Here is an 18719-nt window from a genome sequence, read left to right on the forward strand (position 1 = left end):
TAAAACTTTGAACGTGCTTTTAGCAATCTATAATGGTAATGAAAATTTTGCATTATTACGAAAGGAAATCAACGTTCTCAAGTTTTACTCAAACCATAAAGTTTTGATGTACGCCATAACAACGCCGCATTTTAGGCGAATAATTGCTCCTATTTATAAATCTGAATCGAGTTTTGATTGCTTGAAAAACTTTCCCAATTGAAACACAGAAAATCTACCTCATTTGTCCTAGATCCCCACAGTAAATTCCATCTTTACAAATTTCAGTCTAATTCGCACCTGATAGATTAAAAACTGCGAATCGTCATACGCACCTCTTTTGCGTCCTCGCAATATGAAAATTACAGTAATAGTGGCCATTTTTCAGGGCAAAATCCAATTTTCGCTTTCGCACATCAAATTAGCCTAAAATGCTGCCATGGTCGCCTTAATGACGCTGATGATGACGGCTAAGAGTTAATGGGCCTTTGTGGCCATGGGTAATAATGTTATGAAAGCCCGACTCTGCCCGATAATTGGAAGAGCACTGTGGGGTGCCGAACCCTGATGCCAACCAGACGTTTAAAATAAATAGATTCACACTGTTTCTGGTGTGAGTTCAGATGTGTTTCTACTTTGCAATGCCCTAAATGCGGTAGCTTGTGGTTGAAGATGCGATTGATCACCTGGTATGGACTGTTGATGGTTGACTACCAATATTTGCATTTTTTTGTCAAACTCGCGAATGGCCCACACACAGTATGCCATTGAGTTTTGTTCTGCGCGATGTCCGGGGTTTCTTCCGTAAAACCTAAAGATGTGGTCCGAATGGTACCTGATGCATCATCATCTGATTCAATCATTATTAATAATTTACGAATGATATTCAAACGATCGACGCGCCGAAGAATTTTGGTGAACACGAAGCGTTCGCTTTGTACTGATTACGTGAATCACAACGGAACGATTCGTCAGTATTTTCTGAGATAGCAAACTATAATGTAAATAATAATGGTATTAAACAATAGGTCTGACTGGGGGATAAACCTTTTACTGAATTATATTTAGCAGCTAAACACAACTAATCTTGTCCATGGTGTAGTAGATTTCAGCGAATAAACGTGCTTGAGCTGTTTTATATCCCAAATCCCGACAAACCGATGCATTTCAGTCAATTCGGGATTTGCGCTTTTATTTTCATTTCATTCCAAAACGTTTGACCGAAGCCCGTTCGTAAATTAATTTGTTTTAACCCTCCATGGATTTGCAGATGAGAAAGATTGATTTGTCGTTGTTCTGCTCAATGAGAATGACAAATAAGCTGAAATGGCTAGTTCTTCATTCATTCTCATGACGGGAACACGCGTGAGTCTTCACTGTTTGCTTCGCTTATTCCTAAAGACGAAATTATTAATGTGCTGTTAATTTTAATACTCATCTTCTATGGCCGTTAGTTGGCAACTAAAGTTAAGAGCATATTAGTAATTTGGGTATATGTGAGTTGAGTTAGGATTAAAATAGCTTAAAATTAAAGTTTTAAGTTCAACAGCGCTAGCTAACCTCTAAATATTAAGCACCATATTACGAATTCATATAATTTTGGACACATTCAGAAAACTGTGCCATGTGCAAGATTAGCTTAAGTTCCACATAAAATGTCAAAAAAAAACAAAAACTGGCAGCGAATTTCTTTAACCGGTACTCAGCGGGCCTGTTGGGGACAGTATTGGTGGCAGAAGTGCCCAAGCTACACTTGACCGTCATGTTTCCGTTTTATTAGTTTTAAATGATTTCATGTTTATTAATAAAATAACTGTTTCTATAGTTGAAAACCGTGACTAACGGACTTGCATTCACATCAGAGTTCAGCTGATAAATGGGACAAGTAACAACGATGATTGGGCAGTTCTGTAGATCCAGGACCTAGCTTGGACTAAAACTAATTTGTGTCGTTTTCTTGTCACTTCTTGATAGTACCGACACAATAAAATAGTCGAACGCGAATCCCTTTTGGAAAGCGATAACAAATTGTGAGTCATATCGTGTTATATTGTGAGTCATATGGCGCCATACTTTTCCAGTTTTGCTCGTTCAGTAAAAATTTCACTAGTTCCATAAAACTGTGTTTGGCTGGTGCTCTACCAAGGAGATGCGACAAATTGCATGTTTCCTTCTTGTCTTGGTTCCAGTAATTTGGTGAAAATACAGAACCTTGACGCAGATAAAACTTTAATACTTGGCGTTCGATTTCACGGTGTCTACGTGATATTTTTTTTTTGTACGCATTACGCTTAAATTTATGTTTACCAATAAAGTTTATGGATGTGAGCAGGCGCTTGTAAATGATACCGCTTTAAGTTTAGTGTGGCGAAACAGCACCGAGACATGCACATTATAATATATTGGAACATATATAAAATATCTAATAAAATGTGTACCGTTCGGCAACATTTTCTTATCAGACGTGATTTGAATGCCGGCGTTATCCCTGATTTTTATAGCGTCGAGTGCCCTCACTCCCAGATGCGTAATAGGCAAGACTAGTATATGTCAACCGGTGAGGTCTTATTTCTTATCCCAGACATTCCGGTTAACAATTCCCAAGTCTCGGATAAAGATTTACTTCGTTACGGGAGAAATCAAAGTCTTTTTGCCGCCATATATTCCGCTATAACTCGTCGGGCCTACATCCGGTCGAAACCCCAAAATAGGCCATAAAAATACGATGCGAAAACAAGCACAAAAGAAAAAATAATTCCGGTCATTTAAAAGAAGGAAAAACGTCTCTGTTGGCGCTAAAATACTGTTTTCGGCCTTCGCCTTCGCTTAGTCTGGTCGTTCCCCGCTTTTTTTTTTTTTTTTTGATTAATTTTCTTCACGATTTATTACTCATTATCCGAGAGGAATTATGCCGCTTTGTCGAAATATTTACTTTTCCTTCGAAAATAAAAGTGAGTCGAATTAAAGAGAAAGTTATGATGGAAACTTCGATGTTTTTCTCCATCGTATATCATAAATCGATAATCCACTTTTACCACTTCGTTTTTAATTTAGGATGAAAACTTATGAAGGGCAGTAGGGTGACTATGCTTTGAACTTTGAAAGTGCATATCTCTCAATACGTGGTAAAAAATTCTAAATAGCCAAATGCCCGCAAGCCCCTCGTTTCTATAACACACGGTGTCAAAATTAGAGTTATCCGTTAATTTATTTACTAAAAACTGTTTAACGCGTATATATCTACCTCCACTTAGGAATGCAATTTTCAATAATATCAAACCATTCACATCATCATTTAACTATGAGGATCCCTTCTTAGGGAAATAAGTCAATTTTCGCGACTTTAGTTAAGTAAGGTTTAAGTAACCTTAATGGTGGGGTGAGAACAAAACGAGCCCTTCAAGGGATACTTAATACCAAACCCTCCTTAAACCTATCTCGGCGAGTGCTGGGGAACCGGGCAAATGAAGGATGTGTTTAATTAAATTTTTTTCAGAGGGGATAAAGTGAGTTTTGAATCCCTCGAGACTAAAAGGTTGTTTTTGGCAGATCACGTTCGTGATTAGATTTTAATTCGAGACAAATTTGACGTACATTAGTTCAGGTTATATGTAGACCCTGCCTTAAGAAGGTCGGGAGGATGAGTTTAAAGGATTTTTTTCAAAATCGGGTAGATATGGAGTCCGCTATTTTCAACAGCGTGCTCATATCGGCCCAAGAGGCCGAAGTTTCATTTTATGACAGTTACAAAATTAGTCGTTTTAATAAACGGTCACATTGTTCCACCCTACGTTTTCGAACGAGAAATCTTATCGTCACTCTTGGGTGCAACAAACCGAAAGACGGAAAGGTGGTAGTTAAGGGAAACTGCTGTTTAGCAACAACCATTGAACGCATTGCAAAAACTGTGTTATTTACTCTTCGACTAAGAAGTGCGGAAAGCGATTCTTTACCGCACGCAGGTTGCAGTTGCACTAAAGTGTGAGCTACAATGTTTTTCCTATGAGCATATGCGCGTTTATTTTAAAGACGCAAAATGCTATATTGTCACTCGTCGAAAAAAGGTATGCGCGTGAGTAAAGCGCAACGCAGACACTTCTAGCTGAACTTCTCTCCAGCGATAATACTTCGAGGTTAAATTGCACACATAATCTTTTTACTTGGATTGATGTGTATTGGATAATAAACGTAATGTTGTTTTCAACTTTTAATCAACCTGAATGTACTTCATTAAATCCAGAACAGCAAAAAATTGTTTTTTCCTATTGTCCACATCGGGAGGTCCACCCGCTCTAGACCTGAAATCAGTGCGTGCGTACGCCTAGAACGCATATTAAAATTCATGGCTTTATATTTGCATACGGCCACAACTCGAATTTATGACATTAGTAGAAATGTGAAATAATGCGCTATCGTGTCGGTATTCGAGCAACGACGTACTGATAGCAACAACGTCCTTTTTATTGCGACAAATGCGAGGCAGACATGTTAGTGTGTGACATATCAAATTGGATTAAAACCGAAAATTATCATAATTAGAAGTCATCTAATTACTGCTTAGATTTTCAAAAATTATCCGATGGACTCAGAGGTAGTAAAATTGGGAGATCATCTGAGGAAGAGGTTTGGTCGCTTAGCATAAAATTTTGTCAGAAAGCCACATAGAAATAACGAGGGAAAGAACTCTTCGAGAATCAACATGCACGACGAATGAAGAAGACGGCAAAGTGACCGAAGCCTGAACTAACGGATCTGGACTTGAACCGTTTTGTCAAACATTTAGATGGAGACCCTAAAAAACGTTTCTGAACTCCAACGAGGAAGTAACCACGGGAATAGACGTCGTAGATGGACGCAGTAGTTCAAAGAAGACTTCACGAAATCCTTCAGTTGGCGAACAATCTGGAAAGTTGAAATCGAAGTTTAACTAAAAACTTCAAGGGCGGAACAAGAGAACGCACGTCCAGATGGAAAGTGTTTCCTTTCTGTGAAGAACAAAAGGTAACGAATCCAGACATACAGCGCTGTGGTTAGCTATTACTTGAGACAGATAAAAATGCTTTCCATGGTAGTGTGCAGGCAATATATATATATATATAGTAATTTTTCATTTTTTTTTAACATTTCAAAAATGGTTTGGGATACGGGTTGGAAATTCGGGACACACTATGGCAAGATAAAGTTCCTGAATAGGCAAAATATTTCCATTTATACCAGTGGCGTTTGTGCGGCAAGTCAATGAAATGCTTTTAATGAAGACAAATTGTAGGCCACTGACTTTATAAAACGAATATTTTTTCGTAATATTCTGTAAATTTTTAATGAAAAATGCGTCTTAGTGTTTTGTTGTTCACGTAGCCCTTTTCGAGATTAAAACTGGTTCTCATTCAGGTGTCTACCGATAAACCGGTATAGTTTTCCAGGTGCGACTTGTTAAAATAATTTGGGAGAAACTGGTTTTATTTTATTTTAGTAGATATGGAGAACATGAAGACAAACATATTTAACGCAAATTAACAATTTTGAGGAGAAGAAATGAAGGACTCATATGATAACAAAACATAGTAGAATCTAATGTTTTATGTAAATGCACATAAATTAATATAAAATAGACAAAAAACAAATGATAAATATTTTATAACCAATTTTCCACATTTCTGCCATTTTCCTCGATACAAACATTGCACCGTCGATTCATGAATTTATGAACCCTATAGAAGATTCCAGAAATAGTTTCTATGTATATAAATACTGACGTTACCCTGGTAAGAAATTCTTCTTGATCACGAATTGGTCTGTTATAAACTAACGTTTTGATATATTCATTATTTTGTATATATTTAATTTTATGTCCGTATCCCCGTTTTTGAAATATTGAAGGAAAAAAATTTAATGCAAAACCAAACACCCTGTACATATATACAGGATGTTTCTGAATAGATTATAAAAAATTTAATAGGTAAATCCTGAGCCAAATCTAAGACAAAGAGTTTATATAAAGACATATCCGAAAATGCTTCGGCTTCGATTTACAGGGTGTTAAAAAACACATTAATAAATTTTCAGTTCAATATCCTACGGTAATGTATATGTTCGCTTCAGGTTGTATAGAAATTGTATGAGAGTTGTACAAGCAGCTAACCAATACATAATGGCATTATATGTGGAAATAAAATGTATCTATTGTATAACACTGCAATGAAAATTCTAGTTATACACCCGCAAAAATAAAAATTATTTTGCCCAAATATCATATGCATTCGCATAAAGGCCTTACAATTTACAGTAGCATGTTATATACATATTTTATATATTCATATATGCATATCCTTAAAGAGGCCCTGTACCAAAACCGACATCAAAACTTCTTGGAGGGAGATACTTTTTTTGGAAGACAACAAATTTTGTTGGAGCCTCTCTAGCTCGGGGCCGTGTATCATTGATCCACCTGCTACATAGCGGGGCAACTGAATCAATTTGAATGTTTGTGAGTAATGAGGGTGTATCATAAGGATGATGACCTTAATCTGAAAAATAAATGATGGTGAAATTATATCTTTTAGCTACCTAAATTTACCCTTAAACGCGCTTGTCTCTGCCTCTGATAACTGGAAATGATCAATTTTTTATTATCGTTTTTAGGTGCTTCGACACTACATATTTGAAGGGTGCAGAATCGCGTTCCTCTAAGAGCTTTTGTGATTTCTATCACGTATTTTATGTGACACCCCGTATATTCGTAAACGCAGTTGAATTTCATTATGAAATTCGGCAATTTACTCAGTGACTCTCACGATAAACTACAGTCCTTTTCACAATTCGTACACGTGGTGCATACTAAATTACACTTTATTAGTGAAGGAACTCCGTTAGTAATAATAATTGAACCAAAACTGTTAATGAATGGAGCATTTCCAACAAATTATCCCTCTCGTACATTCTATTTAAGTCGACGTAGAGAAAGGCTAAGTTCATGATTGGTTATGGTTGTTATATAAATTTAACGGGCACATTCCCTGGATGTTCTCTTACGGTAGCTGCGAACAACAGCTTTACTAGTCGTAGTGCATTTGATAATGATGTTCGCAAAGATCCATTTATTGGAAATTAGTGCCGCCCAATGGCCGTGTACGCTGCCTAAACTGAGAAATGATTGCGTTTGTAAGGTTGCTGTATCGTTAAATGAGACTTCACTGACCCGGTTGTTATGGATTCAAAAGTAGTGTGACATAGATCGTTTCTGTGGCAGCATAAAACAAAGTTTCAAAAAAGTAAATAAAAATAAAAACCAACACTAGTGGTGTGTTTTAGTTTCGGCGTCGCGTCGTTCCCTACATACGGCGTTCGGATACAAATCATCAAGAAAAGGCAAAGGCGACCACAAGACTCCGGGCTGGGGCTCCATAATGTGCACTTGGCCACGACGTTTTATCAATAATTCCAACTGCAATAAATGGCTCACGCATGATGAACTTAGCACTCTACGTGCCTTAGGGATATTACTTCACGCCACCAGTTCGATAGTGTTTCAATTTCGGGTTATAGACCGACAATATGGCGTATATTGCTTTCTGGAATCATCAATTTTCAGCGGTGAGGATATGATGTTTCTTCCAGAAGCAATGTAAATATGATGTATACTAGAGTAGCTAGCAATTTGCTCGGAGATAACTCACGTAAGTGTTTAAATTTTGGAAATATCTGCAGATCGTCTCAGAAATATTGGTGCAAATGACGTGAGCGTACTAGCAGATGAAAACACAGAGAGATGCAGAAAAATTAGCTGACAAACAAAGAAGTCTAATGGGTTTAAGTGGGAACGTTGCGGTGGCCACAGATGGTCACTCTTCGACCAATTCGTCGACGTGGACAGTTTTTATTCAGGACTCTCTTACTTTCTTACATTAATACGGATTGGACCATTTTGCCCGAACCAAAAACCTTGGCTTGCGACTAGAGCAACGTGCTCAAGAACACGAGAAGCACCAGTACTCGCCCTCCTCCGGTGTTGTCAAAAATTCAACTGGTCCCAAAAGGGTTTCTCCCAAAATATTCCCATAATGCTTTTGAGAGGCCCTGTGTAAACGAGAATCGAGATTGTGCTAAACTAGCTTATGCGATACAACTGAATTTGCTATTTTGCAGGAATTTTACAATTCATATAAAAGAAGGGGAGAACTGTACGAGTTCAGTAAATAAAAACACATTCGTCGAGCATCAGAGACATGTCATTTTAGGAAATCTGTCAAGTCAGCATCTCGTTAAGTTCGTTTGGGCCATCAGTTGCATGGCGGTCGATGTTTTATTCAAGAAATCCTTTACGTGCGCGGCTTTTTGTCTAAATGGCCGACATTGGTCGAAAGCGTGGAATTTACGAATTCAACAGACGTGTGCAAACATAGAATTCAACCTGACAGACGGTAACAGGACATTTCCTTAAATAACTAAAATTATTTAAGAGCTCTTTCTATGGATCTTGCGGGCTTCAAGGTTTGAGTTTAAAGGTTGAACGTTTATTATTTGAAATTTATATTTGCGTGATTGAAGGCTGACGTTCGAATTATTAAAAGCCTTAGAAGTATTTTTCATTAAGCGCTTAATATATCAAAATATTCGCTCGAGAAGTTTACGACGAAATTTAATTTCGAACAGCATTTATAAAATATCGTATTGTAGAAGTCGGCATTTCTGTAGTTGTGGTCCCATGATAAAGGAACACGCAAGAGGAGCCGAGAAATAAATTCAATCTTATTTCGGGAGCTTTTTGAGCAGCAGCAGAAATATTCAAGGCGATTTAGGGCACGAATTTTGAAACAACGCCAATATAATAAATTAATTCCGACCGCCCTCATGCAACCGGTTTATTTCTTATTCATAACCTGACCCGTTAAAATGCACATTTAATTGCCTCCGTCCAATATCAAAATGATTATAACTCTATCATGCTTATGCAATAAACGAGCAGTTTTCAGAAATTTAATATATGGGTTGCGTTCAGTGTCAGGCATTGAACGGACAAAGAACGCTTAATAATACTCACTCAGTGCGTAAGTGTTTGCGGAATGTCATTTGGGAACATGTATGCACCAGTTATCGCTGAAATCGCGGATTAACAGTGCACACGCACGTTCTAATCATACCGGGCAATAAGAGATTTCGATCTAGAAAATTGTTACTGTTAAGTATACGGATTTAAAGTTTAGTCGCAAATAGAAGTTTGCGCAAGGGGCTGAAACTATGTATTATTAGTTTTGAGCCACGTTATTATTTCTGTCGTTGGCATATTATATGCATATAAAAAGTGTCGTTTCCCCGAAAAAAAAAAAACGCGTCTCTAACCATTTCCGAGATATTTCCGAGTTAGGTTTTTCAGTGCATTAACAAGAATGACGCGATGAACACACTATCACGATCAATTCATCAACTGCTCACGCTACGAACCACACGGAGATCATCATTGGTCTGTTACAGAAATTTTTTATTATACAGGATGCGGCACGCGACCCGAACGTTTTTTAAAACTAATAGTACTCGATGATTTACGATGGAAGGGTTGTGCTCCAACAGGCATTTCATTCTTTGACTCACAGCATTGTATTATTATCTTTAAGTTGCCACCATGGAGCCGTCGTGGACGTTGGAACATCGAACGTTTGTTTATGAGTATTTTTTTCCGAGCGGCGAGTGTGCGCCTGCAGTTCAGGTTAGTTTCGTCACAGATTCGATATCAATCGAGAATGTTTCTGGTTCCCCGCGTGACACAATATTACGTCGGATTAATAATTCATGAACAAGGGATTCAATAATGAAAAAAGCCCCCCGGTCCTCAATGTACTGTACGTACTCCAGAAAATATTGAAAGGGTGAGGCAAGCGATACAGAGAAACCCCCTTCGCTTTGCTGGGAAATATCCCAGATGTGATGTTCTGTTCATGATTATAAAATGCTGTTTTCGACCTTGCTGCTATGATTAAAAAAAAAACAAATTATATATCGAAAACTAAGGATGCTACGATTATTTCAAAAACACTCGATTCCAACGACTCACCCTGTATTTTTATATTTAGTATCTATATATTATATGTTTTTTATTTAATATAGACGTATGAGTAAACAAGGGAAGATAAAAGAACCGCCCTAGCCTGCCTACTGTTTTGCTCATTATTTTCCTTACGAAGACATCCATTAGCTAATTGATTGCTTGACATTGTGCGGTTAACTACAGCAAGGAAATTCTTGTGTTTGCCAGACTTCGACCTTTTTTTGAGCGCCTCGAGCTTCAGCATCAAGCACTCGACGTCTAAAGGAAGAATTATTTCTTTAAAAAAAAATTGATTCTTAATAAGCCGCTTCGAAATTTCCTGGCCGCTCATATTGTAGCAGAATTTCAAACGTCCTGTATCATACAAATAATTTCACGCATTTCCTCCTAATTAATTATTCAGTAAAATTGCCATGGAGGATTTGAAGTCTCGTTCCCAAATAATCCCTGCTATTTCCGTTTCTATACGACCGTGCCGGAGAACGACGAATCTGGAGCTTAATGTGTTAATATTCATCGGGGAATAGGGAATGATTATGATTATGCTAATACGCCATGCAAATGATGATAGAAGGTCGTTAGAACAGCCTCCCTTTGCGGTACGAGTAGTAAAAGTCATTTGCCCTCCGAGTGAGTTGAGTTTAAACCGAGCTGGTACATCATCAAATTTAGACGATGGCGTGTGGGAGTGGATTTTCCCTTAAAAATTTGTAATTGTTTAGCGAGAAAGAGATCGTCTACTACTTTTTCTAAAGCATTTGATGTATGTCTTCTATAAACGTATAACGTCAGTCGTGAAATGTTACACTTGTTTTATCTAGAACATTGTTCGACATGGATACACAAATCGGCAATATTTCTGAAAAGAATGCTATCGAAGGAAATAAAAAAAACCTCCTCCATTAGATTTATTCGCCATAAATCTCAATGGCTCGATAAGTATTTCGGTTGTGGTTCCTTTTTAACATGATAATGCCTGAATAGCACGTTTGAAGAAGACACCACAAAAATTGAGTTCCTCGGACAATTAAGGCGTTAGAAAAATTTCTGGACCATAGGTGCGTGTTGTAGCATTTGCAGCAATAATTGTGGTTTCATAATTACGCATTAATTGGCATAAAATTATAGATTAGTTGCACGAAACGCTCATTGGGTGGATGAGATTGAATGTTTTTCTTTTGGGAACCGTAGGCGAATCAAAAAATTAATCGAGGCCTCAAAGACTCGATTGACTTTGTCCAAAGGAAATTTAGGGTGTTTCACACCACTCAGCTTTATACTCCAGGGAAATCTAATTTTTTTTTTCACGGGAAATAATTTTTCCCACTGGAAAATCTTCATACAACAGGAGTTTGCCTCCCCTAACAAACGTCCAAATCATTAGTCATCAAAGCATATCAGATGGGTAGCGAAGAATGCATGAGCCCGCGATGTAAAATACTCTTTTTCCGACACGGTATTGTACTGTTTTTAAAGACGATTTAAAAGATGATGGAATATGTTAGGAAAGTGCTGATGGCATTTTCGCAAAATCTCCTGAGCGTTCATGTAGAAAGGAAAGAGGATGTTGGGCAACCCGTTTTTCTACTTATTGGCTTTATCAGGCATATATATTCAGAACCTGGAAAGGATAGGAAAAAAAGAAAATGGAAACTACGTTATTTTTCCATCCTTTCCAAGACACCCGCATGTGCGTCTATTTTTGGATATGTGGAACATGATATATGTATATCTCCAATACTTTGTTCACTGACATGCCTGATGAAGCTAATAGATAGAAACACGTGTCGTCGAATCACCCAACATCCTCTTTTTTTTTTACTTGATCGCTCGTTATATTATCGTTATATTTTACGGATATGCCGCCAGCACTTTCCCGGCATATTCAATCGTCTGCGTACTTCTTTTTGTTCGAAATTATTATTAAGCTCATTTGTACAGGGTGCTGCAGAATACGTCCGCCAAGTGTTTACTGCAGGTTCCTACAACTGAAATAAGAAAAAAGGTGCATATGAACATGGGTTTATTTTCGCTTCCCATCTCAAGTACAGGGTGATAAAAAATTCTTATTTTTTTAGTTCCAGTCTAATACATCTGTTTCTGTATTGAATATGTTTATGATAATTGACAGATCTTTTACGAGGAACTCAATGTTTCAACTTTTACAAGTGAAATCTCCATCGATGTGACATTGAAAATTTTAAATGAAAAATATGACACAACACCAATTAAAAAAAAATTTACATGATTTTCTGAATATTTCATTTTTCGATGAAAAAGTCTCTTCAATATTTTTTATAACGTTAGCGGTTTTGAGGAAAATTAAACATTCGCACAACTAATATTAGAACTATAAGAGTAAATTAGGTGCAGTACGTTATTTATAAAAGGGCAATTAAGTGAAGTGTTGAAAATGGCCTTCATCTACATGAATTCGTGCCTCGCCTCTTTTTCGAATATCATCGGGTACTCTTTGAAAAATCCCTGGTGTATTTTTTATTGTGTGAATCGAATGAATTTTGCGATTTCTCAGTTGCAGATTGTTGCGTTTTATTTTTTTCGATGAAAACCGTTAACAGCATGAAAAATATTCAAAAGACCTTTTTTTCGCAAAAATATAAAGCATTCGGTAAGTTGTTTGTACTTTCTGTAACCGGTGGCGTGTCACACTTTTCGTATAAATTCGTTCCGGGTCGCATCAATGGGGACGCTACTGGTGAAATTCGAAACATTATTTTCGCCTTAAAAGATGTGCCTCTATATGTATTTTGTGCCCCCAATTTTCATAAAAATATTTCATGCCGGGACGGGCTTATTAGGAAAAAACTTTTTAAAAATTTATCACCCTGTATTTCCGACAGGAAGCGAAAACGAACTCATGTTCGTATGAACTTTATTTCTCATTTCGGTCGAAGTAAATTACAATGGGCAGATGGCAGAGTTATTCTGAAATGCTTTGTATGTAAAATGAACTACATACCCTAAGCAAAAGTAAACAAACGCCGAATTATATCTGGCAATCACGTAGGACTGGTAAATGGAATTTGGCACATAAGGATGAGGGGGGTACCGATACCCAGTAGTTCCTTCAGCGATCAGGCCAGCTGAAATACTGTCCAACACTTTATTCTTATATTTCATTCCAAAGATTTCTTTCAAACCATTTTTTCAATTTCATTCTGGTTTCCTGGCATTTTCTGATATATTTTGATGCGAAAATGGAAGAAGTAAATTGCTAAGATAAGTAAGAAACCTTCATACCTCACATGTTATAACTAGCACTTCAGAAATTTAGGCAGTATCATATTTGCGTATTAAAGTTGAATCAAACTTTTCTAAAGAATTATCAAAGGCAACCATCGCGCAAATATTATCTTGAACTGAACTTCGTGCTAACAAAGATCAAGCGTAACGGAAACAGACAAACATCAACACACGTGTTTAAACTTGAGCCAGTGAGTTGCAAGCTGTGTCCAATATAAATAAGAACATCAACAACTCGAACTTCCATCACTCGAATCAAATCGGCACATTCGTCCGGAAGTCAAAACCGGCTGGCGTAATATTGGGAGTTTAACTAGAAACTTGTAAGTTATAGATCAAAATTGATAAACGGACTTTAAGGTACCCAAGGAAGGGACGGGGGTAACATTGTTTCAAATTTGATTACTTGCTAAAGCTTTTAAGATCTCTTAGTTAAATCCGATTGTGCATTTATTGACATTACGAGGGCGTCTTCCGGAACGGCGTTCATGGATTACGAAAAATGTTCAAGATTAGAAAAATCGAAAAATTTGGTTCTACCTGCAAATCGGTGCGCGTCCTGAAAACCACCGGAAGGGTTCTCGACATCGCAGCACTTCCGGTTGTACCGGAAGTAGGTTGAGCCAGTGATCCATAACCTGAGCCGAATCTCAACGGTTTTTGAAATATTTACAATTGAAAAATTGCAATTGTTTACCCTTTCTTGGACAATTAACCAGACGGAATTGCTCGAAAATTTCCATGCTGTTATGAAAAATCGCTCTTATCGGGTCGACAAAAAATTCTAAAACGGGCTGAGAATGACGACTAAACAAAACCATTAATCTGTACAAAATGTTCCATTGATACGAACTGAATTTCAAGACGTTATTTCAGACATGTTAACGTCTTTAAGCTTTTATAGACAACAAAACTGCACTGGGAAACTTTACAATTCAAATCGTTTTGCACCCAACTAACTCCCGAAAGTGCCTTTTTCCAAACTTTACGTATAGGACGGTCTATAGGTTTTTACTGCCAACAAGTTGGGGAGGTGAAATTGTTTAGAAACTGACCATAAATCTCCTTTTACTAAGTGAAATAATGTTGTGGCGTCTTTTTGCAGACGGAGAACCCATCAAGCTGCCCGAAAACTTGGAGAGCCTGCCCCGTGCCGACCACTTCCCCACCCAAAGGCACCGCTGGAATACAAATGAGGTGAGTCCAATTTCTTATTTAGTTTAACTGAATAATGTAAGTCGACTTGCAGTCTCTTAGGAGCATTACGTCAAGAATATGGAGTATTGTGCACTTGGTGCTCCATTTGCATTTCGCCGCTTACGTCGTTATAAAACTCTAATTGTTTTTGGTAATTTATGGGTTTGTTAACTCCTCCACCTAACGTAAAGAGTTTCATTTTTGTGTTCCACTGAACGCTCGTTTTGAAGTTGGTGAACTTTAGCTATCGATTGTATTAGCTCGGGATATAAATATCTATCACCGGGTTAAATAAGTGTCAAGCCGCGGTTTGCAAGTCATTTTAACCAGCAGAGGGCGAATGCACACAACAAAAGGGCGTTGCAAAGATCGAATGGAGTTCGGCGAAAAAGTTACATGAATGAGTTTGTGTTTAATAAAAAATTCCATTTTCGACTATTTTTGGTTCGGCCTTGGCAAGATCAAGGTGAAAGGGCCGAGGATACAATTATATAAATCTACTGGTCATCACATTATCATATTTATCCTTAAAAAAAATTCTCTGCGGGCCGCAGTGCTGCCTGGGACCTATAAAGGAAACTCTGTTTAATTTTCTCTCTCAAGTTTGTTTATTCCCAGTTGAGAGTTCTCAGCTCCTTCAATTTTTCTGCTTCTTTTTTAAGCCAGCTCCAGGACAATGCGACTCACAAATCATGTTAATACAGGTGGACGTTACGCGTCGAATGAATAGATAACAACTTGTAGATCGAAATGGGGAACTGACCAGAACTGATCATATGACTGGTCAAATAAATGGACCATGGAGGTTATGAAACGAAAAGATTTGAAGCTCATTTAAGTCTGTAGGCGAGTCCTAGATAAACGATAGTCCTTTTATTAACCCCAATTGTCTTACTAATTAACTTTCAACCCGATTCAACAAAGAAACTTCGTGATCCTTGCAGATAACAGAGACCCTTGTAAAGATCTGGAAACTTCTTTGCCGAATTCCTATTTAATAAGTTAATTAAAGTTGATAGATAAAACGACAATAGACATCGATTCGAGATTTCGAGAATTGGGCTAATGGTCTCTATTTACCGCCCAAAACCGACAGAGATTGACATGGGATTTGTTGGTTGATTATAAAGGTCTCTGGAGGCTTTGGTCCCTGAAAGTGCGGGAACTCATTTTTAACATGAAGCAGGAACAAGGAAAGTTAGAAAGGCCCTCGGGCCTTAATGGAATATTGGTTCTTCCATCGAGTATAACTGTCCCCCCCCCTCCCAAAAAAAAAGGGTTTCAGAATATCTGAAGATGATTCTAGTCCAAGAGGTTCCACAATCTCTTGTAGTGGCCGCAAGGTTATTCTGAATATATCTTGTAACTAATCTGAACTTAGTCATTGCAACTTTTCTTTTTCTTTTTTTTTATGGAAAAAAATGAAATTTAATTCCATTTTAGGCCGGTGCCCATTTCAACATGTAAATCGTACTTTATGACCCATAAATCACCATATAATATGAAAATTTAGTTACTGTTTGTTGCGTATGTCGAAAGACTACAATTTAAAATGTCTGCTCGCGTTTCCTTCAGCCACTTCCGCTTTATATCGCATAAATTACCAATTGCAGTTAGTCTTTAAAATCAGTCGAAATTTTATCGACACGTTAATATTAATGGAGAGAGTTTTTCCAGGGACTTTTCATAATTTGCAGTCAGTCATTGATACCGCACCGCTCAAATACTCATTAGATTACAAACCCTTTTTAATGGGTTTTCTTGGCATTTTTGAGTGAGTCGAATGCAATTCACTGCCGAAATCATAGATAACTTTACTCCATGACGTAATACTATTGCGCTTATCTTCCCCATTATCCTGAAAGAAATTTAATATAAAAGAGCTGCTTTTGTCGTATAGTTTACTAAGGTTTATTATTCGATGGAAAAGCTGCCATAAATTCCACAGGTTAGCGTTTCAGGTTAGATTTTGCGGCCACCTGACAACAACTCTCCATTTTTGTGTTTTGTTATCGGGACGCATTTCGCTTCGAAATAAAACCACAATTTATGCAAAGTCAGGCTCAGGCATTTTTGGGGCCGAAATTGCATGTACAAAATTGCTAAAATTGTTCTGATAACACCAACTCTGTTTATTCCTTTTTTAGGAAAAATACTTGTAGGTTGTTAATCAAGGCTTTAATGGGCGAAAATAAAAGAGCACGCTCTCCGACTGTACCCCGGTAATCTCATATGGTTAGGTGATTTCGTTATCGGTTGGATCGCTATGTAATACCTTCGAACGACCAGCTAATACGCTATAAAATTGTTATTATAAAATTGTGGGTTTCTTTATAGCCAATTAATTTTTTTTTGGCGACCTCCTTCACCTTCTGGCTTCTTTTCCTCCCAGGCATTGATAGTTGTGATTGCCGTTTGCGCACTGATGATCACAGTAACTCCCTGTACAGGATGCAACATGTCACGAAGATATTTCAGTTAGCAATCGTAATCTGCAAAATAATAAAAAAAAAATGCTAATAAGTTCATGACAGGAAATGCGCCATTTTTGCATGTACCCGACGGCAAAGTGTCACATTTATTCTCACTTATGCCTTGAGTTAAATTTTTGAAATTTTGTACAGCTGAAATGGTGAGGAAACGCTGAAACTCAGCTGTCGCATCTTAGATTACAAACCGGAATATACTGTGCGGCTCAAAGTTCCACCTCCTCTGTTAACTTTTTAACAAATTATTATTTTTTCTCAATTAAAAAGCAGCGTTAAAAAGAAAAAATAATAAACAATATCTTTTGACATTTATTTATTTTTTTAACGTTGCTTCCATCACCGGGAAAACAAAATGGTCGATTTTTTTAATTGGAATATGGATCACATGACACATCACATAAAAGATCTTTATAACCTACATTCAACGGTGTATTCCAATTCAAAATCTATCGTTAAGTTATGTTTATATAGTACAGCTGTAAATTTAGTAAAGAATGCAATACAAACTTAATTAAATAGTACGTACAGAACGAAAAAATGTGTTTGTCAGCACAAAATCGAAAACAAACCAATTCTCTATCAACAAACAAGCTTTTTCGTTGTTTACACGTTTACTATTTAACTGAGTTTGTATTGCATTTTTTACCAAATTTATAGCAGTATTTTATAAAAACTAATCGATAAATTTTGAAATGCAATATACTGTTTAATGTAGTTTTGAAACGCTTTCAATTTGAGGTTTCACTTTCCTCATATTTCAGTTTTCAAAAATCAGTCACTGCGCTACCGATAACGTAAGCAACATTAAAAAGAAATGTCAAAATATAGTATTTTTTCCCGTTTAATGCTACTTTTGAATTTGTAGAAACTAACCATTTGTTAAATAGTTGGGGGAAGGGGGCGGGGCGCGTTTAAAGCCACGCGGTGCAGACTGGAATTCTTAATGTTATTTTCTTAAAATGTGTTTGCAAATTCTACGAAAACGGTTAAAAATACAAAAATACTGCAAGACACCAAAAAGCCACCAAATTCAAGAGTTTTAATTTAGTATTAGGGCTCGAGCAGAATGTTTCAAGAAAAAAATACAAAATATAAAATAGTACATCAATCAAAAAACATTGCATTTGTATGTGCAAAGCATACGTAAGAAAAAAAATTTAACTTAACCTCCCTGCACGTACATATATCGAAAATGGTGCATTTTTGACAATGAATCTATTAGCATTTTTATTAGGTTGTTGCAGAGTACTATCACCCTCTGACATATCTTCAAGTTGATATATGACACCCCATATAACATTTTTTAACATTACTAGTGGTAGTCAAATCATTCTCTATTTCAACAATAAAATTGCGACGGTCTCTGACCTCATTTTTCGAAGCCTATTTAAAGCCACTGTCAGTCGTACTTTCGGGGAGGGTTCTTAAATTGCCCAGTTGAAAAATTACCTTCAATTATCTTCAATATTTTATGGGAAATATAATTCAAATATTTATAATTTTTTAACATTCGAGTGGGCCAGAGTTCTAGCCATTATTTTTATCAGAATTTCCCTAAAGAAAGGCAAAATTTATTTTTAATTATGTAAGTTAACCCTCATTAACTGGAAGCAGCTTCCTGGGAAATGTTATCTGTTAAACAGTTTAATATGTAAAGGAACGAAATGACCCCATAATGGAATAAATTGCGGGACATTACCCTTAAATAGCCGCAACTGAACAATTTCGCCGTTTCTTCAGACGAACTA

General features: G+C 36.9%; 1 protein-coding gene across 3 annotated transcripts in view; it reads left to right on the plus strand.

Annotated features, from left to right (window-relative positions):
• Camta (Calmodulin-binding transcription activator) overlaps positions 1 to 18719 on the plus strand; it is a 175315-nt gene that overhangs the window by 86203 nt on the left and 70393 nt on the right. For all 3 annotated transcript variants that reach the window (XM_066290084.1, XM_066290083.1, XM_066290085.1), the window contains exon 4: positions 14391 to 14482. In XM_066290084.1, the coding sequence (XP_066146181.1) occupies positions 14391 to 14482 (92 nt within the window). The remainder of the gene's footprint in view (positions 1 to 14390; positions 14483 to 18719) is intronic.

This window comes from Euwallacea fornicatus, chromosome 14 (assembly GCF_040115645.1).
Source record: "Euwallacea fornicatus isolate EFF26 chromosome 14, ASM4011564v1, whole genome shotgun sequence".
In the NCBI taxonomy this organism is placed as follows: Eukaryota; Metazoa; Arthropoda; class Insecta; order Coleoptera; family Curculionidae; genus Euwallacea; species Euwallacea fornicatus.